Source organism: Aotus nancymaae, unplaced genomic scaffold (assembly GCF_030222135.1).
Source record: "Aotus nancymaae isolate 86718 unplaced genomic scaffold, 86718_ANA_hifiasm-v0.15.2.pri h1tg000083l, whole genome shotgun sequence".
Taxonomy (NCBI): Eukaryota; Metazoa; Chordata; class Mammalia; order Primates; family Aotidae; genus Aotus; species Aotus nancymaae.
Genome location: NW_026988498.1, coordinates 3490168 through 3516175, shown reverse-complemented (window position 1 = coordinate 3516175; position 26008 = coordinate 3490168). Strand labels below are relative to the sequence as shown.

Sequence of the window (26008 nt, the reverse complement as noted above, 5' to 3'; positions counted from 1 at the left end):
TCAGAGCGGCAGGTAGACCTCTGCGTTCTGCTGAACCGGGGACAAGGAGGGTAGCAAACTGCAGAACTATTTTAAGGTTCCAAATGGATTCTCAGAAATCTGTGTTCTTGTCAATTTAGATTGTGAGTACAGAAACTCTTTGTTCTCTTAGAAGTGAAATGTTGACTGCTGTTTAGTTTTATTTTCCTTTATGGTAATTAGCCCCTCATTAATCCATCCTCTGTGGCAATACCATGTTTATATATGAGAATCTTAACTTTCTTCTCTGGGTATCTTTGGTTATGTTTTATAATGGTGGTGATTGTGGAGGCCTTGGTTGTAAAACAGGTAACTCATTCACAAAGGTTAAAAAATCCTAAAGGTTTATCTTGCATTAGATTCTCCCTCCACTCCTGTGCCCCCAGCCCCCAGCCACCTGGTTCCTTTCCCCGTGGACACTCACTGTGTTAGTATTTTGCATTTCCTTCCGGATTTATGTTATGCACATATGAATGTATGTTATTTCCCCTTTTTACACAGATGGTAGCGTACTATGTATGCACAGTGTTCTGCGCCCTGCCTTTTTCACTCAGCAGTGCATCTTGGAGATCTGTACATATAAATATATGAAGAGGTGTCTGATTCTTTTTTATAACTGCAGAATATTTCTTCATATGGATGCACCCAGATTTGCCTAAGTGCTTTCCCGTCGATGGGGATTTAAGCTTCCTCATGGTTTCTGAGATGAAGGCCATGGATAAAAATAAACAAGTAGAATTCATACTGACCAGATGCAGCTTAGACAAAGTCAAGAGATTGAGCATGGTCCTGTATTGTTTGTTGGGGATTTTTCTATAAAATGGTAAAGGACGTTGCAGAGGTCTTCAGCGGAACATTCAGCTTTGCGTATGTACTTCTGGCAGTCCTCAAATAAGGAGGATTACTGGACACATTCTTTTAATGGATTATTTTGCATGCTATTGGATCTCCTATCTTGGAAAATTAGTTTGTTTTAAAAGATGGTTGTCTGAGTCCAGCCAGATGAATGGAGATTCATAAGCTTGGTAAAGGGAAATGAAGACTTGGTACCTATTATTTAGAATGAGATTTGTTCAGGGTTAGGAACACTTACCCCGGGTGATAAACAACTGACCTTTTCATCAGTTCTCATTTAATAGATGCCATAATGGGATATATTTGGGGTAGGAGGAGACAGAACTGTAACTTTCTTGAGGGAAACGTAGCCGACACATCTGACCTCATAAATTCTTGTTTAATTGGATGAGAAACATGATCAAAGGATTATAAAGTATGGTAAAGACGGCCCTAGCAATATATTAATGTATACATTGTACTGAAGTGTATATATTAAGCCTTAACACGATGTGATGTTTGAACTAGCAGAACATTAGAAGATGAAAGTCGTAATTTAGGAAGGAATAGCCGTAAAGTTACTTTTATGCTTCCTTTTGAAGTACTGCTTTTAATGACCTTGAAAATATTATTTGTAGCTAAACTTAAATCTGGAAATATAAATATATTTGTAAATGAATCTAACCTGTTAGCAAGATTGTTGAGTAACTAAGAAACAAATGCTCTTTGGGTCTGCAGAGTAGGTAATGAGCATGTGTAACAGGAACCTGCCTGGGGACCCGCTTTGTTGGACTCTGAAGAATCAGTCCCACACCCTTCAGGACAGGCAGAGGGACTTCCACATTTGATGCCTCTGGGGAGAGTTTCTTTACCTTTTGTCTGTTTTGAGCATATTCTTTCTTGTTTGATTCCTTTAGCATTAGGTTAAATATCGGTCAAGTCTTACAACATTAGACGGAAACAATGTCTATTTATTCACCCTTGTTCAAAAATAAGCCCTATGAACCTCCTAGCATTCCTTTATCTTCTATATCCTTTAAATTATAGGAGAATCAAACATTTAAAAAGTTAAGACTGACAATCGTGGTAACTGATTTCTTTGAGAACCAATCAATTTCCAAATGATGAATGGTGATGATAATATGTATGTATAAGCACCCGCTGTCCGTGTTCAGGGCACCTGATATGCACCAATATGTTGGCTTAACTCTAAATTGGGAGCCCACGTTTAACAACTAACATACTCCATCTTCACCATGTCTACTTGATGATACAAAGTCAGAGCCATTGGAGCTCGCATCAGATTTAGGACCGTTTTGTGTTTGGTTGTTGGTATTTAGCTTCATGAAGTTACAGTTTTGGTGGGGAGGGAGGATGTGATTCAAAATTCTTCAGATGTGGTGAGATGACATGGATGGGGCTTACTATGTTATTCCCTCCCTCCCTACCTCCCTCCTTCCTTCCTTCATCTTGCTCTGTCACTTAGGTTGGAGTGCAATGGTGCAATCAATGCTCTCTGTAACCTTGACCTCCCAGACTTGAGCGATCCTCCCACGTCAGCCTCCTAAGTAGCTGGGACTACAGGCACCTGCTACCATGCCAGGCTAATTTTGTATTTTTTATAGAGATAAGGTTTCTTTATGTTGGCCAGACTGGTCTCAAACTCCTGGACTCAAGCAATACTCCTGCCTCAGCCTCCTGAGTGCTGGTGCCTGCCACCACACCAGGCTAATTTTGTATTTTTTTGTAGAGATGAGGTCTTGCCATGTTACCCAGGCTGATCTTGAACTCCTGGACTCAAGCAATTTGCTTGCCTTGGCCTCCCAAAGTACTGGGATTACAGTCATGAGCCACCACGCCCGGCCACTGTGTTTTTTTCATCTTGGTTCTCAATGAGGAAACCAAAGCAGACTGGATTAAGGGGTCAGAGTCCATGGGTCACCATGGTTAATGGAGCTCTTACCTCTTGATTCCTGGTTCAAAGTGTTTTTTTTCTTAACTAGTGATTTGGTGTGGAATTTTGTTCTTTTAACTAGTTCAAAATTGATTCTCTCCATAGCCAGAGCTCCTTGAAACTTATGCTGCTGTTCAATCCAGACTCCTTGTCTTTTTCAGAGTTTCTTGGCTGTGAAGCCAGGTCCTCACAAGGCATGACTGTAATGATGAAACAGGATGTGATAGTCATCAGATCCCACTTTTTAATGGGAGCTTCTTAGACATTGCTACGTAAATGACTTTTCCATGCCATGGCCAAAGTCTACAGGCCACAAACTGAGTCCAAAACAAAGTGACTCCAAACTGGTACATTGACAAGTTTCCTAGAGAAAGGGCCTTGTCCATGTACACTGCCCATAAACCTTGTTTCTGAGTTTTACTGGTTCCGTTTAGCTGTGATGCTTGGCTTTCTTTCATTGAAGGTTGTCTTTGCTTGGTGTTGGGTGAAGCACATCATGAAGGCTTAGATGTGGGCCCTGCAGTCCCACCCCAAGCTCCAACACATTCCCTTAACCTTAGAGCTGTTCTTAGGAAAGGGAGGTGCTCGTTCTCTCAGCAAATCCTGCTCTGATGCTAATCTTTCCCTACAGCCCTTCTTCCTCTTTTATTTTTTTACTTTTTTAATGTTTTTTTATTGCATTTTAGGTTTTGGGTACATGTGAAGAACATGCAAGATTGTTGTATAGGTACACACATGTGTGTGTGATTTGCTGCCTTCCTCTTTTATTTCTAGGGTGAAGTATCTCTATTTTTCCAAACCCTCACTTTATTTGAACCCCTTTGATTCCTGCCCTGTTCTATCTCAAGCATTTGTATCTGTGATAAGACTAAAGACTCTTTTGAAGTCATATCTTCCATTCAGCTGCTATTTTGTTTTTTAACATGTAAAGGAATGTTTTTCTCAATCTTAGGGATGCTCTCTTATTGTTGTTCTTCTGTGTCTTTGTTGGTAAGATCTGTTTGTACCTCTTGTCTCAACTTCTTCCCATGCAGGACTGCAGACTCCTGTTCCAGAGGTTATTGTTGATGTGGAATCCATGGACATCTTCCCCGTGGGCTGGTGTGAAGCCAATTCTTATCCTTTGACTACACCACACAAAACAGTCTGTAAGTGGTTCCCGGTTGAGGAGGGTGGTGGATAACATCGGTGATCTTCGTGAATCAATCGGCAGCTTCGTAAAGAAATTATAACCAAGTTCTAAAGCACAAATAAGATTTTTGATTTTCCACTGAGAACCCATGTTTTTGTCATCTCACTTAATCTTTAAGTGTCTGCATGAGATGATGTCACAGGTTGACAGACTAACTGAGGGACAGTTGAAGGTCACAGAGAGGCAGAGGAAAAAATATCTGAAATCGTCACTCAGTTTTTTATACAGTTCATTGTTTTGATGTGAAAAAAACTGTTACATACTATATTATTGTATTATCATTTCTTTGAAAGATCTGATTTTTCTCATGTAGCTTCCACCGACAGAATACCATGTAGCACAGTGCCTTATTCCTGTAATCTTAGTACTTTGGGAGGCCAAGGCAGGAGGATGCTTGATCCCATGATTTTGAGGCCAGCCTGGGCAGCATAGTGGGACACCATCTACACATAAAAAAAGAAGTACATATAGAAGTAGATTAGTCGAGTAGGGTGGCACATGTCTCTGGCCACTCTGGAGGCTAAGGTGGGAGGATTGCTTGAGCCTAGGAGGTCGATGGTGCAGTGAGCCAAGATTGCAACCAAGCACCAGTGTACTCCAGCCTAGGTGACAGAATGAGACTCTATCTCAAAAAATAAATAAAACAAACACCTAACCTACTCTTAGCACTAACTAATCACTGTTATTTCAACTGTACTTAATAAAGTGTATTACACACATCCCTTTGGTTACAGAAATACCAAATAAAACCAATATTAACAGTTAAACAACCCAGCAGTACACACCCATTCATACACATGTGCACACACACACATGCACATTTAAATACAGGCAACAGTGGTTTTTTTGTTCATTTGTTTTGTTTTTGGGATGGAATTTCACTGTTATTGCCAGCCTGGAGTGCAATGGCGTAATCTTGGCCCACTGCAACCTCCACCTCCCAGGTTCAAGCGATTCTCCTGCCTCAGCCTCCCAAGTAGCTGAGATTACAGGCCCCACCACCATGCCAGGATAATTTTATATTTTTAGTAGAGACGAGGTTTCCCCATGTTGGTCAGGCTGGTCTCAAGCTCCTGACCTCAAGTGATCCACCTGCCTCGGCCTCCCAAAGTGCTGGGATTACAGGCGTGAGCCACCAAGCCCCGCCAACAGTGTGTTTTAACATATATTACTATAGGTCATTATCACAAAATGGTACCATTTAATAATCTTCTAACCTAGTAAATCATTGCATTTATTATTCTATCCTAATGTGTATCAGAAGTGTTATTTAAAATGATGAGTCCTTAAAGATAATAGGTTTCAACTGTTAAAGAGATTCTATCTCTATCATTTTCTTTATGGAATTTAGGCACCAGCTTTCCTCCTTCCTGACAGCCTGTTTTGTGGTCACTTCTGTAGACTCTCACAGCATTGCTGGAAACACCCCAGTTCCATTGCATAGTTGACTTGAAGTTCCTTGATGACAACAGAGTTTCAGGGCTCCTCTAGCTAGCATTATTAAGAGCACCAGAGGGCATTATGTCTGTGAAACAAGTAGGTAGTTCATGTTAGACACAGACCTGGATGCTACAGGATTCTCGTTTTCCTAAACCATCCTACTCAGTGTCTGATCCAGTTTAGAGTAATAGTTTCCCCTTATTTAAAAATATTCTAAAATATTGATCATATAATCATCATTTTAATCTCAGGGACATTATTTTCCCCTGTCACTTAAAATGATGCAGATTCTTGCCAGGTGTGGTGGCTCACGCCTGTAATCCCAGCACTTTGGGAGGCCAAGGTGGGTGGATCACCTGAGGTCAGGAGTTCAAAACCAGCCCGGCCAACATGGCGCAACCCCATCTCTACTAAAAATATAAAAAATCAACCAGGCCTGGTGGTGGATGTCTGTAATTCCAGCTACTTGGAAGGCCGAAGCACAAGAATTGCTTGAACCCGGGAGGCGGAGGTTGCAGTGAACTGAGATTGCACCACTGCACTCCAGCCTGGGCAACAGACCCATACTCCACTCTGTCTAAAAAAAGAAGTGGTTCAGATTCTGACCTTGCCCAGCCAGCATGGCCAATAGGTTCTCCCTGAGTTTTGTCCTGCGATTGGAGCGCAAATCCCCTTTGTCCTTGTTGTCCCTCAAGGAGAACCTGCTGTCCTGAATCCTCTTCCTCCCCACTCCACATGGATATGGGAGGCTGCGAGTGCTTTGCATTTTTCTGGAGCACAGTCACGTACAGGTTAAGGTGAACACCATAAAGTTTCCTGGTTCTTTAGGATTTGGGATCCGGGTCTGTTGTGCTTGGCTATTTCCCAGGGGGTCAGGCATCCCCAGCCCATTAACAAAGACCAAAGGAGACAGGTATTCCAAACTCACTTGGTACCTGAGAGGTCCTAAGTGTGGACCTTTTTGTAGTAATAACTGGAATTGAATATCAGATAGTCAAGAGTAGGCGAGATTTTATGGAATATTTTTCTTATTTATTTTTTGCTTGCATTCCTTGCACATACATTTTGCTTTAAAGAGGCAAACTCCATCTCCAAACCTGCCAGACTCTAACAGCTTTAGAAGTTTTGTTGGAATTAATTTATGCTTATGTTGGAAGATGTAGGATAATCCGAGCCAAAGTTAGTAGATGCCAAAAGCTTTCGTCTATTTTTGTTAAGGTGATCTGAATCAGATATAAATATAAACTGGAAATGTTCTTATCCACAGAAATCACTATTCGCTCATTTATGTCAATATTTGACCAGACATATTTGTGAGCTACTGATTCTCCTTTTGTGAATAACATGTTTTAGTTTAAGTGCATACGTCTGACAGCACTTTGGGAGTGTGTTGTGATAGTAACATGATTTGCCTCATCGCAACTCTTCTTGGGAAAAAAATCATTCCGGATAACTGCTTGCAACAGTTGATCTGAACGTGCTTATGTGAGTGAGGTACAGCAGGTGTGCTCTTTTGCTTTCTTAAGTGCACATTTAAAAATAAAGTAGCTAGTGTCATGATAAGATTAAATGAGCTAATTTCTACTAAGATCTCACATCTGGTGAGTTAACGTCTATCCTGTGCTAGAAGAAGCAGATAGGGAATTGTGGCAGGAGTGACGTAACATTTCAGCATTTAAGTTACTGCTTTAAAATGGGCACCTTTTTATTTTATAACCTGTTTTTAAAAATGGACTTGCTCCACTAACAAAGCTGATTTTCTTTTTTCCCATTTGCCTTTTTTACAGCACAAAAGAAGAGAAAGATTGCAGTTGTGCAACCAGAGAAACAGTATGTGTTTTTTTCCCCGCCAGACTGTACTGTATACTGATAAACTGTAGTGTCTTTATGGAGGATGGGACACATGGCTGTTTTTATTGGAGTTAGCTAGCAAATAGCACACTAGTAGAGGTAGCAGTAAAACATAGTGGCTGTCATTTGCTGTGTACCTGTTATGTGCAAGACACAGTGCCTGCTCCCCAAGGCACTCACAGTCCAGATTCCTGTGGCTCGCTTTTTATTCCACCGCGGCATACCTGGGGAGCAGCCCATACCTACACACACAGTAATGGCTGTCTGTGCCTGCAATTCTCAGTGTCCACAGGGGCCCCACGTGGCAGGTGCAGTTTCGACTCGCAACCACCCACCGCACTTGGAAAGCTGCTTCTTACTCACCTCTCCTGGAATGGCTGGGCCTGGGAGGCAAAAAACTTCAGTCCAACCCCAGCTCTGCTGAGTGAACTTGAGCAAGTAACTTTAGTTCTCTGCCTCTCAGTGCCCTGGTTTATAAAATATAACTGGGGAGTTCTTATGAAGATTAAATTAGATTCCATTTGAAAAGACTCTAGGCCTTAAGTTGTAGGCTGAGCAAATCCAGGTTGTACCCCATCCCTCATTGCATTTGTGATTTTACGAGGAAAGAGGGTGTTAGCAAAGTGTGTCCAGGAAGGCAGTGTGTTTTTGAAAAGTTGCGACTTGCTAGTAACATTTCTAGATATTGAAAAATATTTAAAATACGCTAAAATGTACATTCCATGCCAAGTGATTCTTAAGTAAGTAAAAATATATTGATGGAAAGACAACTGGAAACAGCATTTTTCATGTGCAGTAGTTGAGTTTAAGTAAAACGAAATTGAACTGTAACTGCACTATTTGAATAACAGTTCTGTAGGTGTTTTTGTGGGTTTGCTTCTAAATGCAGTGTATGCAGCTCATAACCAGGCTCCATGTTATCCGCCTGATGTTGAAGTAGAGAGATTTCATGACACCCCTGTGACTAAATCCAAACTTGAATCCATCACTCCTGACTGTGCAGCCCATGGGTTAACCGTTCTCACCAGATGCGTCAGTCACTGAGGGAGCTTGGAGCACACAGATTGCTGGGCCCCATTCTCAACATCTCTGATTCAGAATTGTCTAAGATGGGGCCCGAGAATCTGAATTTCTGATGAGTTTACAGGTGATGCCATTGCTGTGGGTTTGGGGGATGCGTCTTGGAGAACCACTCCAGAGATGACCTTGCTAAGATCTCTTGTAAAGGTTGACTTTGAGCTGAAGGAGCTTTTCATCCATGTAGTTTCTATGCCACCAACCTAGACACCCCTGTGAAACCTAGTTCACTTCTTTTCCCCTAAGGCTACATTTTAAAACACATACTGATTCAGCAGCATTTTTACTGAACTATAACAGAGCTCTGTCCTGGAATAAGCCTACTTCACATTTTAAAATTCGCCAGTTTATAGATTTTCTTTTAAGGTCTTATATTTAGTGTGGCCATGACTCAAACGTGCCCCGAGGTCAGAAATCAAAGGTTCAAGGAAAGTGGTTTTCAATTAGATATGGAAGTAGAAAAGTCTGACTTTAATTAAATGTAACATAATGTGTCTTCATGTCTAAAGTATAGTGGAAGACAGTATTACAATTCCATAGCAAGAGATAAGGCCAGAAGCACCCTGGGAGAAACTCATTGATCAGCCGCTTGGGGGCAGATGTCTCATGGGCTTTTTAGGGTCAGCCAAAGACTTGGAGAACAAGTTTTCTGCAATGCTGTTTTCACCTGGTCTTACTGGGACTGCTCCCATATATCCATTCTATTTTCTGGTCTTCTTATCTAAGATTTCTAGAAGAGTCATTTTAAATTGTGATAAGACTCTGGAATGTAGTCGTTCCTTCCAAAGCTCATGGTCCCTGATAGTGATAGTTTTGTTTTCTCTGTTGACAGATCGCCGGCTGCAGTGCCTGTTAAGAAAATACCTCATGACCTTTGTTTATTTCCTCACCTGGACAGCACAGGTAATCAGTCCCATTGAGGGGCCTCTGTGCCTTCCCACTTTGCAGCCAGGAGCAGAGACATATGTGTGTTCCTAGGTTGATATGAATATATCTCCACATTGAGCCTATTCTGTTTTTCTCCATTGCTGCTCATGAGCAGATACTTACTTTTTAAAAAGAAAAATTTCTGAGCTAAATTCTCTGTGGCATTTCTTTTCTGCTTCTTGGCCAGTAGCTCTAGACAGTTCTAGTCTACAGGAGAAGGGTTTATATGTGACTTGCAAATTAGGAGCCAAATAAGGGCTGTGTGTCATGGGGGAAAGGAAAGAGTTGAGTGTATCATCTCATTGGGCGTTTGGTTTTTTTTTTTTTTAATATTTTATTATGGTTCCATTTGCATTTTTACACTTGCTATTAGAATTTAAGTTACCCCTGGCTTTTGAATTGTTCCTTAAAACCCTCTGTTTGAAGAGCTGATTGTGAACAGTATATGTTTTTTAATGTGTAAAGTCTTATATCTTACAATAACCTTTGAAAATACATTTGTGAACTACCCTCTGGCCATCAAGTCTGGTAATAGACATGTTTGTACATTGTCATACTTGATTAAAAAGTCTATTCTCTAAGCCAAAATGAAACTTGCTCTGAATTCCGGGATTAAAACCAACATGTCTTGGACGAATCCTACTAGTAGATTATCTTGGTAGTAAAGAGCAGTTCGATGAGTAGATTTAACTAAAATTTTGTTTTTCTACAGGTCTGGTAATCTAAAGGCAAAGTAATCCTACCAAAAATTTCCATGTAAATAATGAAGCCCTGGACTGCATTATTTTGCTTGTTGTATATAATTCAAACTTTAGAATGATTTTAAAAGAACCATGCCAGCTACCCTTTCATAGTCTATAATTGTAATTTTACTTCTTTTCTATCCAGAAGAATAACATTTCTGCCTCTTACCTCTACTGGTTCTTAGTTGAAGTCTTTATGAGAACAAGCCTACCTAGACTGTTAAATTACCATCCCAAATGGACAGCGGTGGTTTTGCAGAAGTTCCGCTGTGGGTGTTGCTTAGCTTGGAGCTTGGGTAGAGTCAGGGTGGGGGTGGTGAGTCCCTTAGTCAGAAGTGAAACCTCATTCTACATTTATAGATATTAAGAAGCTTCAGGCCCAGGATGGTGGCTCACGCCTGTAATTCCAGCACTTTGGAAGGCTAAAGCAGGCAGATTGCTTGAGCTCAGGAGTCCGAGCCCAGCCTGGCCAACATGGTGAGACCTTGTCTCTACTAAAAATACAAAAATTAGCTGGGCATGGTGGTGTGCACCTGTAATCCCAGCTACTCGGGAGGCTGAGGCAGGAGAATCACTTGAAACCACAAGATGGAGGTTGCAGTGAGCCAAGATTGCACCACTACATTCCAGCCTGGGCAACAAAGTGAGACCCTGTCTCAAAAACAAAGCGAAAAACAAGTTTCTGTTTTTTTTGAGATAGAGATTTGTTGCTCTTTTCACCCAGGCTGGAGTGCATTGACGTGATCTCAGCTCACTGTAACCACCACCCAGGTTCAAGCGATTCTTCTGCCTCAGCCTCCCAAGTACCTGGGATTACAGGTGCGTGCCACCATGCCTGGCTAACTTTTGTATTTCTAGTAGAGATGAAGTCTTACCATGTTGGCCAGGCTGATCTTGAACTCCTGACCTCCGGTGATCCACCCACCTTGGCCTCCTGAGGCACAAGCCACCACGCCTGGCCAGAAAATAAATTTTAGATTGAGATCTTATCATTTAATGATTCTGCTTGCCCATGGCATTTTGAGACAGCAAGATCAGCAGCTTTCCCTGTTCCCTTTCTGAGTTGAAAGGAGAATATGGGTTAATGCAAACTTAAGCCGTAGTGAGGTCTGCTTCAGCTTCATCAGATTGGCGGAATGGAGGAGCACAGTAGTAACCAGTGCTGGTGTGGATGTGGGACTCCAGGAGCCCTTCCCTGGTGCTAACAAGCATGTCAATGGGGTAGTCACTGTGGAGAACAGCTTGGCCATGTCTAGTAAAACCGAAGATACAGATACACAGACCTGTGGCCTAGCCGATCCACTCTTGTTACATGCCTGAAAGACTCTCTGGCCCACATGCAGAAGATTTTCACAGTTGTATTCATGAAGCACTGTTGACAGTCCTGAAAAAGTAGAAACAACTAAATATCCATCAGTAAGAGGCTAGACAGCTAAATGATGATATATTAATTCAATAGAGTCAAATAAAGAAGTAAAAAAATGAATGGGCCAGGTGCAATGGCTCACACCTGTAATCCCAGCACTTTGGGAGGTCAAGGTGGGTTGATCACAAGATCTAGAGATTGAGATCTTCCTGGCCAACATGGTGAAACTCCATATGTACTAAAAATACAAAAAAATAATTAGCTGGACTTGGTGACATGCACCTGTAGTCCCAGCTACTCGGGAGGCTGAGAGGAGAATCACTTGAACCAGGAGCCAGAGGTTGCAGTGAGCTGAGACTGCGCCACTGCACTCCAGCCTGGCAACAGAGCGAGACTCTGTCTCAAAAACAAAACAAAAAAAAAGAATGAACTTTTTAGATCCACATCTACCAACTTGGATATATTTCAGAAACATATTGTTAAGCAATCGAATGAAATCTTGCAGGAAATCATTTGTGGAATATGTTTTAAAATATCATATATTGCTTGTAGGCACACACATGCTTCTGTGTGTGTGGTTGGCATGCTTGTGGATGATGAACACTAGATTCAGGGTCATGGTCACCTCTGGAGGTACAGGTTGGGGGTGTCACTGGGGTGAGTGACACGGGATTCAGCTGTGTAGTTGGTGTTTTTGTCCTTGAACTACACAGTGATTCTGGAGTGGTCATCGTCTTAGCCTTTGTGTCTTTTCATGTGTCTTGAATATTGCATCATAAACAGAAATATTTGTTTATATGGTTAAAAAAAAATCCGAATTTTTAAGGTATCCTTAAAAATATAAAATGTCCTGCCAGGCACAGTGGCTCACTCCTGTAATCCCAGCACTTTGGGAGGCCAAGGCAGGCGGATCGCCTGAGGTCAGGAGTTCGAGACCAGCCTGGCCAACATGGTGAAACCCTGTCTCTACTAAAAATGCAAAAAAAATTAGCTGGGCATGGTGTCATGCCCCTGTAATCCCAGCTACTTGGGAGGGTGAGGCAGGGGAATTGCTTGAACCTGGGAGGTGGAGGTTGCAGTGAGCCAAGATCGTGCCACTGCACTCCAGCCTGGGCGACAGAGCGAGACTGTCTCAAAAAAAGTAAATAAAATAAAATGTCCCACTATTAGACACAGAGCCTTTTTCTCAAAAGAAGACAATCATCCGTTTTTCTCTGCTGCTTTGTTACAATTTGGAGGCAGAGTGAGGCCTCCTAATTACAGTTCTAATGACACTGGTCGTCACAGTTGTTGTGTTCATTTTGGGATCCATTGCTTTTATTATGCCTGACTCCCCATCAGTCAAGAGCTCAGACAGCTCTGTGTGGTCCTTCTCCCTGACCGTGTGGATTAAGCAAGGGTCTTGGGTTCCCCTAGGGTCTGGGATTGTGGTCCTAAGCATGGACTGTGTTGCTCTCCTCTGCAGGAACCATCAATGGGAAATACTGCTGTCCTCAGCTCTTCATCAACCACAGGTGTTTCTCAGGCCCTTACCTGAACAAAGGAAGGATCGCCGAGCTACCTCAGTCGGTGGGACCAGGCAAATGCGTGCTGGTTCTTAAAGAGGTACAGCCATGCACAGTCACCTTGGCTTACTTTAACAGGAACATGTAGAAAGTTTAGCATGTGGTCTCTGCCCCACACCAGCATCCAGTCGAGTTGGAAAGATGAGTAGGTCAATAGAATGTAGCCACGTGGTCCCAGGTTCTGGGGCAACACCTGGCACGCACACTGTGAGATCATACTCTAGGCACCTGCAGTCTGTGGGGACCGCAGAACAGGCAGCCTGTCTCAGGTAGGGAGAGGGGCAAGAACAAAGCCGGGGCATTCAGGGTGCAGGGGACGAAGGAAGGAACAGGAGAGGATGCTGAAAATGCCCGGAATGTGCAGACCACATGGGATGGACCCAGAAAGGGCCCTGTTCATGTTGAGAGTCTCATGCAGGCCTGGCCATGGTACCACACCCTTCAGACACATTTTCATTTAGCGGCAGAGTAGAGCTGCCTTCATTGTAAATAGCTCATTTCTGCATTTGGCATCATGTCTTGAAATCAAACAGTATGCATCTCACTCAGCCTAAGTGGTGAGTAGACTCCATACATGAGAAATTTACAGCGAAAGAAAATGGTGATAGAGTTGGGAGAGCCACGCCCTGGGAAGGGCTCTGCAGTGTGGTTCAGCGGCAGGACGGCTAGTTAACTCTTAAGCACGTAAGTTGGCACACATCCGAGATCCTTGCAGATATTAAACTCAGTCCAAACAGAAATCAATCCAAGGTTACACGTACGAATTTCTGCTGCCATCGGAAATAGGACCGGTTAGTTCACCCACTAAGAATAATGGAAAAAAGGTTCGTTCACCCACTAAGAATAATGTACCAAGCTTGTGGGTAGATGTAAACTTTAACACACTCACATAGTCAGTTTGCAGAGGGAAGGTTGGCAAAGGAAAGGTGCACAATTTTTTTGCTCGTAAGGCTTTTCTTTATTATTTTCCCATAGAGAAGACAAGATACATTTGATGAACTTTCTCATCATAGCATAGGATAAGATTTTGTAGCAATGAAAAGCAATAGCAAATGATAACTCCTGACCCTCTGTTCACATAGATTATATGGTATCCAACACTTGGAATGAATTTGTTGTTAATTTTTAGGAAGAACAGAATAATTTTATCTAATTTCAGAGCCCATATTGGAAATTATTGAACTAATTCAAAAAATATCTGTTGAGCACCTATTCTTGCCAGTGATAGTTCTATCTACCATAGATACAGCAGCAAACAGAATGAAGTCCCTGATTTCCTGCTGCCTGTGTTATAGTAGGGGTGGATGGTGAACAAATCAACCAATAAAGGAATACTTCTATATTAATAATAAGTTAACCATGAGAAGCCAGAGAATGAAGGGAGCAATGTTCTATGTACAGAGGGTGCTGAACAGAGCCCTCTCTGATACAGACTTTGAAGTAAAGACCCAGATGGGGAGGGATGGACTGGGAGGATTTCCCCAGGAAGAACAATCCTAAGAGAAGAACAGAGGAGAGCAAAGGCCTCATCTGACCTGTGGTTTGAAGGATTACCCTGGCCATTGTTGGGAGGTGAGACTCTCAAAAGGTGAGGTGGAAGGCAGGGAAGCCCCTGCTGGCAGAGTAAGAATAGAACCAGAGCTAACCAGCCTTCAGCCGTGTGTCCTCACTGGGCATCTGGATAAGGTAGTTTCAGGGACATGGTGGACACAGAAGAGCCCCATTGGATTGGGTTCCAGAAAGAACTGAAGAAGAGAAAGAGGCGTTGGTGAGTGTAGACCTCTTAAGGATTTTACTGTAAAAGAGCTGAGAAATGAGGTGGATGGATTTATTAGTCCATTTTTACACTGCTGATAAAGACATATCTGAGACTGGGCAATTTATAAAGGAAAAGAGGTTTAATGGACCACAGTTCCACATGGCAGGGGATGGCAGAAGGCAAAAGGCATGTCTTACATGGTGGCAGGCAAGACACAATGGGAGCTAAGCAAACAGGGAACCCCTTATAAAACCGTCAGATCTCAGGAGACTTATTCACTACCACGAGAACAGTATGGGGGAAAGTGGCCCTACGATTCAATTACCTCCCACAGGGTCCCTACCACCACACATGGGAATTATGGGAGCTACAATTCAAGATGAGATTTGGGTGGGGTCACAGCCAAATCATATCAGTGGAGGAAGATGAGAGACACCTAAGGTCCTGTTAGTTTTTGGGGACAGGTTCCCTGCTACCCACTCTGATCAAGAACATAATGAACTGAACTCCAGTGTTTTGCAAAGCACAATAATTCAGTCTAACTGTGGCTAGTCCTAACAGCTGTCCACTTAGTTATTTTCATTAGGTAACTATAATACATTACATTGTCATGTGCACAGAAATTATTCAGCTTGCAATTACAAAGTTTTATAGAGAGCTTGTTGAATTTGGAGACGGATGATGTGGCATCGAGAAAAGCCAAGGGAAAAACATTCAATATCAGATGCTTTTTATAATTTAATTGCTGCCTGCTCCCAGGCTGAATTGAACTCCAGAAGGCATTTTCTTTTCAGTCACAAAATGCATCTCGATATGCAGCAAATAACGTGTAGCTCTGGGGTTTTTTCTGCAAAACCCAGTGAAAAGAATCTGTTGAAATTTTATTGTCTGTTGATAAACACTGCATACGTTATTACAGTCGGTTCTAATTAGATTTATTTTTAAACTGAGTTTCTGTAAATTGTACTGACAGTAAACAATAAAATCAGATGATTATTCTAATACAGAAAACACAAATGAAGCAGAACTGCTGGTACCGCCTTGTCATGGCTTTTTAGCACCTTGGCAAGCCACATTCTCTTGGTGGGTAGTTTTGAGGCCCTTGAAACATAGCAAAATGTTACCCAGGCAAAGAAAAGGCAGTCGCTGGGCTGACTGCATAGTGTAAAGTATTTTAAGAGCAAATCCTTAGTTACAACTTGAGAAAAATTTGTTGTTTTCAGAAGTAAATCAGGGTACAACCAAGCTGGTTACATTCCAGAACATGGCAGACCCATGAAAACCGTGACATCCAAATTCCAGCCACGTTCTCCCATCTCCTTCCATTTATTTTGTGATAGTCTCCATTAAAAAATAGTAGGTGTTTAGGCAGTAATGCCAGTCTCCCATCTCACTCAGCTATTTTTCTTGCTTTCTCGATGGTATTTTGCTCTGAAATCTGAAATGTGAGCTCCATGCCTGGCGTGGTCCTTCCAACTTCTGCATTGGGACAGCCTGCAGGAGGCATGGGCACTGCGTGCTCCCCCTGTCTTGTTCCTGCTACCTCTCACCCAGTGGAGCTTCACAGAGAGTCATTTCATGGAACTCCACACCATAGGCCTCTGCTTTGCACTCTCACGTTCTCTGTAAGGTCTCTATCCAAATAGCAGCAGCCCAGGAATGTGTCAGTACTCATCAGTGTTCATCATTAATGATGATTTGCTTTTTGAAAGGTGAGCAGCTTCATGCTCTGAGGTCCTCGCCCTTTTCATTAGAGAAGCTCATTGAGGTTAACAGGAGCATTGTATCTCCCCAGGTTAGCAGTTGGGACTCTCAGAAATGCCTGCTCTTTCTGAACTCTGTGGTATACACCTGCTCGTTTTCTTGGACTTGGGATTGAGGGGTGGATCAAGGAAATATGATATTGGATGGCATTGGGTGATCCAGACTCACTTTTAAAATATTCACATTTCATGCAAATCAAACCTACATTGAGATACCGTCTTACACCAGTTAGAATAGTGATCATTAAAAAATCTGGAGACAACAGATGTTGGAGAGGATGTGGAGAAATAGGAACACTTTTACACTGTTGGTGGCAGTGTAAATTAGTGCAACCATTGTGGAAGATAGTGTGGCAATTCCTCAAGGATCTAGAAATAGAAATACCATTTGACCCAGCAATCCCATTACTGGGTATATACCCAAAGGATCATAAATTGTTCTATTATAAAGACACATGCACACATATGTTCATTGCAGCACTGCTTATAATAGCAAAGACTTGGAACCAACCCAAATGCCCATCAAGGATAGATTGGATAAAGAAAATGTGGCACATATAAACCATGGAGTACTATGCAGCCATAAAAACGGATGAGTTCATGTCCTTTTCAGGGTCATGGTTGAAACTGAAAACCATCATTCTCAGCAAACTGAAGCAAGAACAGAAAACCAAACACCACATGTTCTCACTCATAAGTGGGTGTTGAACAATGAGAACACATGGACACAGAGAGGGGAAAATTACACACTGGGGTCTGTTGGAGGGGTTGGGGGCTAGGAGGGTGGGGTGATAGCAGGGGGCGGGGAGGTTGGGGAGGGATAACATTAGGAGAAATACCTAATGTAGGTGACAGGGGGATATATGCAGCAAACCACCATGGCATGTATGACAATCCTGCAAGATCTGCACATGTACCCAGAACTTAAAGTATAATAAATATATATATTCACATGTCAGAAGGTTACCCTAGTATTAAATGTCCATGAATTGAGCCTGCAAGAGGGGAGTTTCACACAACTTGTTACCTCCTTGCAAGCATCTGAAGCCTCTCCAGAAGTGTTTCATGAGTAAGTTGTCTCCATTTCATTGGTTCCTTATGAAATCTTTAAAAACAGAAGAAATGCTCAGTAGCCTATCCAACTGAAGAGTCATCCTGTTGAAGTACAATAAATTGCTCTTTGGTGAAAATGGTTCAGCTTTTCTGCAACTAGAAGAGTTAATGGGAGTCTGCCACCCCCTCTAGAGAGAGGTTCACACTTTTCTAGCCAGACAGATTGGATTTTACCACTCTTTTTGTCCCTGGATGATGAAACAACTCAGTGTGAGCCTGGGAAGTGTTCTATCAGACTTAATCACAGTTCTTCATTTAATGTGGGGATAATGGCGAGCCCTTCCTAATTGTCACTGGTGTGGTTTTCAAAGCATCCTCGTGTTAGTAGGAATGAATGCAATTGCAGCTCATTCTGCTTATTTTTTCCCCCTAAAAGGTTCTTAGCATGATAATCAATGCAGCCTACAAGCCTGGAAGGGTATTAAGAGAATTACAGCTGGTAGAAGATCCCCACTGGAATTTTCAGGAGGAGACGTTGAAGGCCAAGTAAGTGTTTTCAGTTCTGGAAAGCAAGGGTTTGTATAATACTTTGCCCGCTACTTTGAAACTTGTCACTTCTCTTTGTGACACAGCCCTGAGAAACGGAACAAACTGAAGGATGTTCATTCTACATTTCTATGGACGACATGTAGATTTCTTGGCATTTTTTGCTGTCCAGTGTTGCCTTAAGCCTTAGAATTCCTAAGGTGAAATACGGATGTGCCTAATACTTTATTATGTTAAACATTCAGCATAAAAACTTGGTACGTTTCAGGACCGATAGATTATTTGAGCAAAAGAGGGAAAATTATAAAGAGGATATCCCTTATCGTTATTACACTATGTTCATAAACAGCTCTTCATTTTTGATGTTATAAAGACTATGCTAAATGCAAATGCTCTCTTTTCTGGCAGTTGACAGTTCTAAAAGATAAAAGGAACCAAGGCATGTTTGGTCTGGGTTAAGTAAATGGCAGTGAAATCAGGGTTGGCATGGAGTCAGGTAGCTTTCTTTTATTTGGAAATAGGCTAATTGGAAAGGTGACATTTTTGCTTTGCTTTAAGTTTCTTGACCTCTGAAATTGAGAGCAGGAACTGTATCAATGTGCTTGAACTTGGTGGTTTAGGTACATAGAAAAAGGTCTGTTTCTAAGATAATTTTATGTTGAATAATTGTTTAGAGTGCTTGAGAGGACTTTTAATGTTCATCTATGGGTTTCAAATAGAGTAGGTTTTAATAGTTGGCGTCTTAATAATCATTTAGATGTAACGTGAGAAATGATGGTTTTTAAAAAGAGTAAACCACTTTTTAATGGCTAGAGGCTCTCCAAGCCTCCTCTAGAGAAGGCACCTGCCCTATTCATAGTGAAAATTGAGAAATATTAAGTAATTTGTATGACCAGTAATATTTTCCTCTGTAGTTAACTCATGCTCAAACTGAGTGAAGATGTTTAGAGATTGCGCTGGCACTCGACATTCATTGCCAGCCATCCACTTAGCATTCCTGGTGTCATTTTTTAACAACGCTGGGGCTTTAGATTCAGTAAAAGTCATTTATGGACTAATCATACTCTGCCAGATCACAAAAGTGTAAGAGAATATATGTAGATAAGAAGAGGGTTTATTTGCAGAAAATGGCAGGCCGACGAAAGATGCTGCTGTGTTTCATTTCCTTCTTTCTCAAGAAATATTTAAGTGAGCTTCACCTATAGCTCAGAGAAAAACAAACAATTTTTTCTAATATTTCATGTTTTTCTACTTTATTTAAAGAGATCATTGGGAGTAGTGGAACATTTTCTTACAAGGTTGTAGTAGTCATGGGGGCAAAAAACATGAGCAAGAAATCCTTCGTATTTGGAAACATTTCTGCCAAGTTCAGTACAGTCCATGTACAGCTAATGGACATAGGTATAATAAAAGTACAAAGATCTTAGATCCCGTTAAAGTCTCTCCTGCTTCTAAATAAGCCAGAAACTCGCTCCAGATCCACAGAGAGAGGGAGTTCATTCTGCATGTGTTTGCACTCGTTTTCATGTTACCAAGTCGATCAGAGCTTTTTATTAGATCCAGCCTGATACAATCAAAACAGACATGGTGAAATCTGGCTCTGCTGAATTGTAAAAGCAGCATATTACCTATTATATCAAATGTGACAGAAAGTTCCACAGTAACATCTTACACAGCAACTTATAATGAGAAAATGTCTGTCTGAACGGAGTTTCAACTGTGCTAGATCATAGTAGCGTCTCAAAGCAGCTGCTAATGATGACAGCTTTACAGTCAGCGGGAGCTCTCCTGCTCTGATACTGTGTGTTGACTCACCTCTTTCCTTCTGATGTAAAACGACAACTTTTTAGATCTTGACAACTTTGCTATTTTCTTTGGTCCAAATGGGAGGAGAGAGAGCCGGCATCTTCCCATTTGGCTGAAAGGCAGACATGTTTTCTGTCACGAATAAATTAACATACAAGAGGAGAGACCTGCATTCAAGACATTTGGTCCAGACCAGGCAAAGGGGCTCATGCCTGTAATCCGCATGCTTTGGGAAGCCGAGGCAGGCAGATCACTTGAGCCCAGGAGTTCAAGACCAGCCTGGACAACATAGTAAGACCCTGTCTTTACGACAAATAAAATACATTATATATATATGTAGATAGATGTGTGTGTATATATATGTATATATAATATATCTGTGTGTATGTGTGTATATATATGTATATATGTCATATATATAATGACATATACATATATATGTCATACATATATATATATGTATGACAGTCCTCTTGGTTGGTTATGGGAGCTGTTTTATACAATCATAAAGAGTTTTTTCAGGAAGAGAGGATGTGAGATTATCCGTAGGTCAGTGTGATTGCTCTCATTTGGCATCTAGGATTTCTGGTTGTTTTTTCCACTTCCTAAGAGTAAAGACCCATTTACTTGAGAGGATGAAGGTGCCTTTGTAAAGGTTTTGACTTGTAAATATAATGAAAAATTATGCTATTATCTACAATTGTCTCTTGGTGATTTTTCCCCCTATTTATCCAACAACCATACCTTTTATAGAATGAAAGGAATTATTGCAATATTTGAACTTGTGAGGAGTCTATCATTATTACCCTCAACATGTATTGAAAAGCAAAAATTTGCTAGCTTTTGTGCCAAGGAAAAAAAATGGCTTCTCATGTAGTTCATTTCTGTTCTGGAAGAGAAAATGTCCCTCTTGCCAATGAATTTAAGTATGCTCAATTTACCTACATTATTTTGAATTACAAGAGTGGAGGAATTTAGGCTATATCTTAGTGGGGGATAAGAAAAAAATGCCCTCTACCTCTCTGCATCTAGAGACATTTAAATATGTTTTTCAACATGTTACAGAATCTTCTTGAGGGAAAATAAGAAGACTGTCTTAACTCTTCTTTGAATGACTTTTGTGATCATCTTTATAAAAGCCAGGCAGAAGCTTATAAGTTTTTCCAGTCCTTTGTTATGGTTATTCAGAATATTTTTAAAGAGAAAATATCCTGGTGCGATTTCATGTGAGTTAGAGCTCACTGTCACTTATCAGAGGCCAGGAGATAAAATCAAATCTTCACTGTTAGGTGGGTCATGCTCAGCTCTGTAGAAATGTTGTGGTGGTTTTTTTTTTTTTTTTTTTTTTTTTTTTTGTAAGCAGTGGTTAATTTTGTGTGTGCTTTTACTTATTTGACATTAATTTTTATCCTTTTATGCAAGCCTGTGTCTTATGAACTGTCACAGGTAATATTTGGCTATAAAGTGATTTATGTAAAAAAAGGATTCCCAAACTGAGAAACTTTGCCATAAAAGGTTTCATTTGGTAATTTCTTAATTTTTGTTTACCTTGCCTAAGTGTGTGTAGTTTGCTGTCCTGAAAATGTATGAGGTGAACTTTGCCTTATAAGCTGGGGGATGAACCAGTCTATTTGAAGAGAAGACTGCATTTCTGTATGTATGTGTGTATACCTGAATTCATTGGTTCATGGCGTGGCGTGTCTGATTCAAACAATCCAGTTTAGGACGTTCAGGAGGAGCAGCAGTCCCTGCAATAAACATACACTTCTCATGTATTGCAGAGTTCCCATTACTCAAAGGCAAGAAGGAAGAAAGAAACTTCTAAGGAGTTGGGTGTCCTTAGACTGAAAACCTGTGACCCATTCTCCCAACTCTGGTGTCTAATGACTAAGAATGAGATCAATGAAGTGAAAGCTTTGTTCTGAAGGAACTGAGAACCGTAACTCACTATTGCTGATGAGAAGAGAGGTTTTTGCACAGCCTGCAAAGCTTCCCTGTTTCTGCAGCATTCTCAGAGTCACTGTTTCTTTTCTCTTTTAATTCTTCCTTCAGCATTCGAGGGTGTGAGTTCGGCTCGAAGAACCAGAACCTTGTCCTCTGCTCCCACACTCCTATCACTGCGTGACAAGATTTTGTTAAAAGGTCTCATAGGGTGATTTTGAGGGTAAATGTTGGAACTTAGACCATCGTGACAGCCTCCTGCTTGGGCTGAGCTAATAGTTATGAACTGATGGTTGCACCAGTGTTGGCTTCTTCAGTCTGTTTTTCTTTTTGACTCAAAATCCATTTTGATTTTTCTCAACTTTTAACCACCATATTAGTCCATTTTCATGCTGCTGAGAAAGACATACCCATGACTGAGTAATTTATAAGTAACAAAGGGTTAAATGGACTCACAGTTCCACATGGCTGGGGAGGCCTCACAATCATGGCGGAAGGTGAGAGGCACATCTCACATGGTGGCAGACAAGAGAAGAGAATGAGAATCAAGGAAAAGGGGTTTCCGCTTGTAACACCATCAGATCTCTTGAAACTTACTCACTATTGTGAGAACAATATGGGGGAAACCACCCCCATGATTCATTTGCCTCCCACCGGGTCCCTCCCACCACATGTGAGAGTTATGGGAGCTACAATTCAAGATGAGTTTTAGGTGGGGACACAGCCAAACCATATCACCTACTGAAGGAGAAGAGACGATTTTTTCGGCATTCTTACTGTTCCATCTTCCTCCATCTTTCTCCACCCCTGCCATAGGCACTTGGATGCAGAAAAAACTCCCTACTTTGGCTAATGGGAAGAAAGTGGAAGGCCACACACACTTTATATTGATACCAGTGAGGAAAACTTTGCCCCAACTCTCTAAGGTTCAGAGACTGGGAGCGTGAAAACGTTAACTGACAAAACACAGGTTAGTGGGAGAAGAAACAGCCCACTGACATGTGTAACGCTCTTACCAAGGGAGTGCTCAGTGATGAGTAACTCAGAGGAGCGGTCAGCCGTTTGGGGATTATATATCCAGCTCAGTACGGGAAAGGGAGCTGGGAGCAAAGGCTTTTATCGGAAGAACAAGCAGATTGCTTTGGGAAAGACAAATTGGATTTGAGGAGAATAAATGGGAGGATAAGAAAGTTTGTGTTAATGCTTGTTTATGCAGGTGTGAGTGGTCTTTCTGTCTTCTTCATGGCCGGGCCAGGAAACACCCCCAGGGTGGGGATTTATGGCAGCTTTACTCTTAAGTCTCTCTCCTGGGAGTAGAAGATGCCCCCAAAGAGGGAATTTATGGCAGTCTCTGTTTCTCTAAAGTTTCTGCTTTCAGTCAGATAATGGACACTCTGAGAAGGCTTCTTTCTGTATCTGTTGAATCTCAAATATCTTCAGCTTAAAATAATCTTCTCTGACTCTGGGATTCTCAGTGTCCTGCATTGACAACTAGGAAGAGCATCTCCCAGGTTTCCCACTGTTGATCTGTGACTTCCTTTACGGTCTCAAAGTGTGCTTCTGAGAGCTCTGTCAGCCTCAGCCTCTCCTTATGTGCTTAGCTTATAAAGAAAAGATTGCATGCTTCCTTCCAGATTTCTCTGCGACCTGATTAATACAGCGGCACTGGGGCTGCAGTGTCTGTCTGAGGACTAAGATGAAGGCTCTTCCTGGACCTCTCCCTTACAGCTTTCTCCTCCCTCACCTTTTTATCTTTGCTATTCCTTAGTTCCAACTCAGTAATCTTTTGCTTGTTGCTTTTATTTTCCTTCTTTCTGAGATTATTTATATTGCCAGGAAGTTTTCTGGTGTGTGTGAACTCAGCTGTCAATCTTAATATTTTCCTCATTTTCTTCTTGAGACTTGAAATACATGCTTCAAAAACTTCGTGTTTGTGAGAACTTTGCTGGGCCGTGTAATAAATAATATCCTTGTCTTGCCCTCTGGTCTCACAGTGTCAGTAGAAAGTTAAAAGCATTATCTCACTGTTGGTTGTTCTTTTCACACACTCTGCCTACAAAGTTATGTCGTTGGTATGCTGTTTGTAAGTCTTTCATGGAAGGTAAAAGTACAAAACACACTTTTCTTTCACTTTTGGTAAAATAAAGAGTAGAATGAGGCTGGGTGCCGTGGCTCACACCTGTAATCCCAACACTTTAGGAGACCAAGATGGGCAGGTCACCTGAGGTCAAGAGTTCAAGACCAGCCTGACCAATATGGTGAAACACCATCTCTATTAAAAATACAACAATTAGCCGGGCATGGTGGCAGATGTCTGTAGTCCCAGCTACTCTGGAGGCTGAGGCAGGAGAATCGCTCGAACCCGGGAGACAGAGGTTGCAGTGAGTCAAGATTGCACCACTGCACTCCAGTCTGGGCAATAGAGCAAGACTCCCCATCTCAAAATATGAAGCCACCCTGGTTCTGTTTCCCCCAGATAACTGCCCCCTTCATCCGTCCCTTTGCTGTGGCACCACGTGTATGTGCCTTGTCACCTGGAGGTTTGATGAGCGTCTCATCTTTGAGCCTTGTTCTGCAGACTGACATCTGACGTGGTTTGCATGTTTCCCCTGCATTCTTATGTCTCATTATTTTATTTTTTTTAGGGACTCTAAGAGTCTTGATATTGAACTCTTTTTAACAAAGCTGTAGGACCACCAAACTCATAGTGGATAAAACTGCAAAAGAAAATGTAGCTGTAAAGTATTTTCATTCTACATTTCCCATTTTTACTCTCCATGTCCCGCAACATGAGGAATGTACCGTGTTCTCAGTTGTGCTGTTTTTTGTTGTAAAATGCAGCAAAAGCAGTAAGCAAGAACCACCCCAACATGGGTCCTGGAGGCCCTCTTGAAAGGCACGTAGCAGAAAATCTCTACACGCAGGGTCAGTGGAGGGCCTAGAAAAGCCAACAGTCGTCCAAGGCTATAGGGTTTAAAGCATGATCGTATCTACATAAGATGGCTTTTTAGTTCTCACTACGTGGAAAGTCAAGCTTCACCCATCAGAGAAATTTAAGAAAAAGAAACACCCGGAGGCTGGGATCTGAAAGACCCTGAGTAAATATGAAATACATTTAGTAGAGTATGCAGATACAGAGCACAAGTTAGAATTTAATTCTTCATTTGTTTTTGCTGTTGATACTTTTAAAAAATGATTTATTAGTGGAAAAGTATTTTTCCAGTCTTTAGAAAGACATTTCTAAAAAGCTGAAGTTTCACATTTCAGTAGCTTGGTGATATGTGAATGAAGTAAAAACCTGTGATCTGTTGCCAACTGAGAAGTGGACCATTATTTTGTACCCGTGATAGCTATAAAAATGCATCCAAAGGTGATTGAAACCTATCTTTAAGTGCTTTTGTTTTCAGCCAGGCGCTGTTTACATCATATTTGGATAAGGGCTGTGGTGCCTACTTTTAAAACAAGAACCCATCCAATCTGCTTTTTATAGCTCTGGTTGCCAGTTTTATGTTGGTGAATTCATTGTCTGTGGTTTTTCTTGGGGAAGGAGAAAGTTTGTTTCTTAAAAATGATGAGCAGCAAATGACAGTATGTAGGCTCCAGAAGCGTGTCTCACTCTAAGTTCTTGTTGTGTTGGTGGGTGTGGGGAGGGAGACGAGGAGCTTAATTTTTATTCTTTACCGAATAGTTATGTTTAAGGAAAGCAATATTGTACTTGATATTTATATATGATGGCAAGAAAACACCATCTCTGTAAGCAATATTTGTCCAAGTTTTAGGATTCCCATACATCAAATCGGTTCTTTGTGGATAACTACGAAAGGCATTTGGATTTCCAGATCTCTCGTTTTCCTAGTGCATTGAAAGTCTTTGGGGAAAACTTCCATACCCTTAGTCTAGATTGGTCTTTCCTCTAAGATCAGAGAAGAGTACTTGAAGAGGACCTCAGAGAATCCTTAGAAAATGTGAACCGAGAAGGAAAGATGCAAGCAGACAGCAGCCATGGTCAGGAGAAGCCGCTGTGTGGGTGAGATGGGGAGCTGCAGACAGGCAGTTCGAAGGTCCCCGTTCTTGTCACTTCCCCCTGGAGGTATGAGTCTCTTCTCAGTCAGCTCAGGCTGCCACAGCAAAGAGCCACAGGCCACATGGCTTTTGCAACGATGTTTATTTTCT

The 26008-nt window shown here is 41.6% G+C and overlaps 1 protein-coding gene across 7 annotated transcripts in view; it reads left to right on the top strand.

The window, feature by feature from the left end:
* The window catches only part of SFMBT2 (Scm like with four mbt domains 2), a 288295-nt gene that overhangs the window by 242282 nt on the left and 20005 nt on the right, over positions 1-26008 (top strand). For all 7 annotated transcript variants that reach the window (XM_064369048.1, XM_021670606.2, XM_064369044.1 and 4 more), the window contains 5 exons: positions 3841-3954; positions 7226-7268; positions 9199-9269; positions 12868-13007; positions 17979-18088. In XM_064369048.1, the coding sequence (XP_064225118.1) occupies positions 3841-3954; positions 7226-7268; positions 9199-9269; positions 12868-13007; positions 17979-18088 (478 nt within the window). The remainder of the gene's footprint in view (positions 1-3840; positions 3955-7225; positions 7269-9198; positions 9270-12867; positions 13008-17978; positions 18089-26008) is intronic.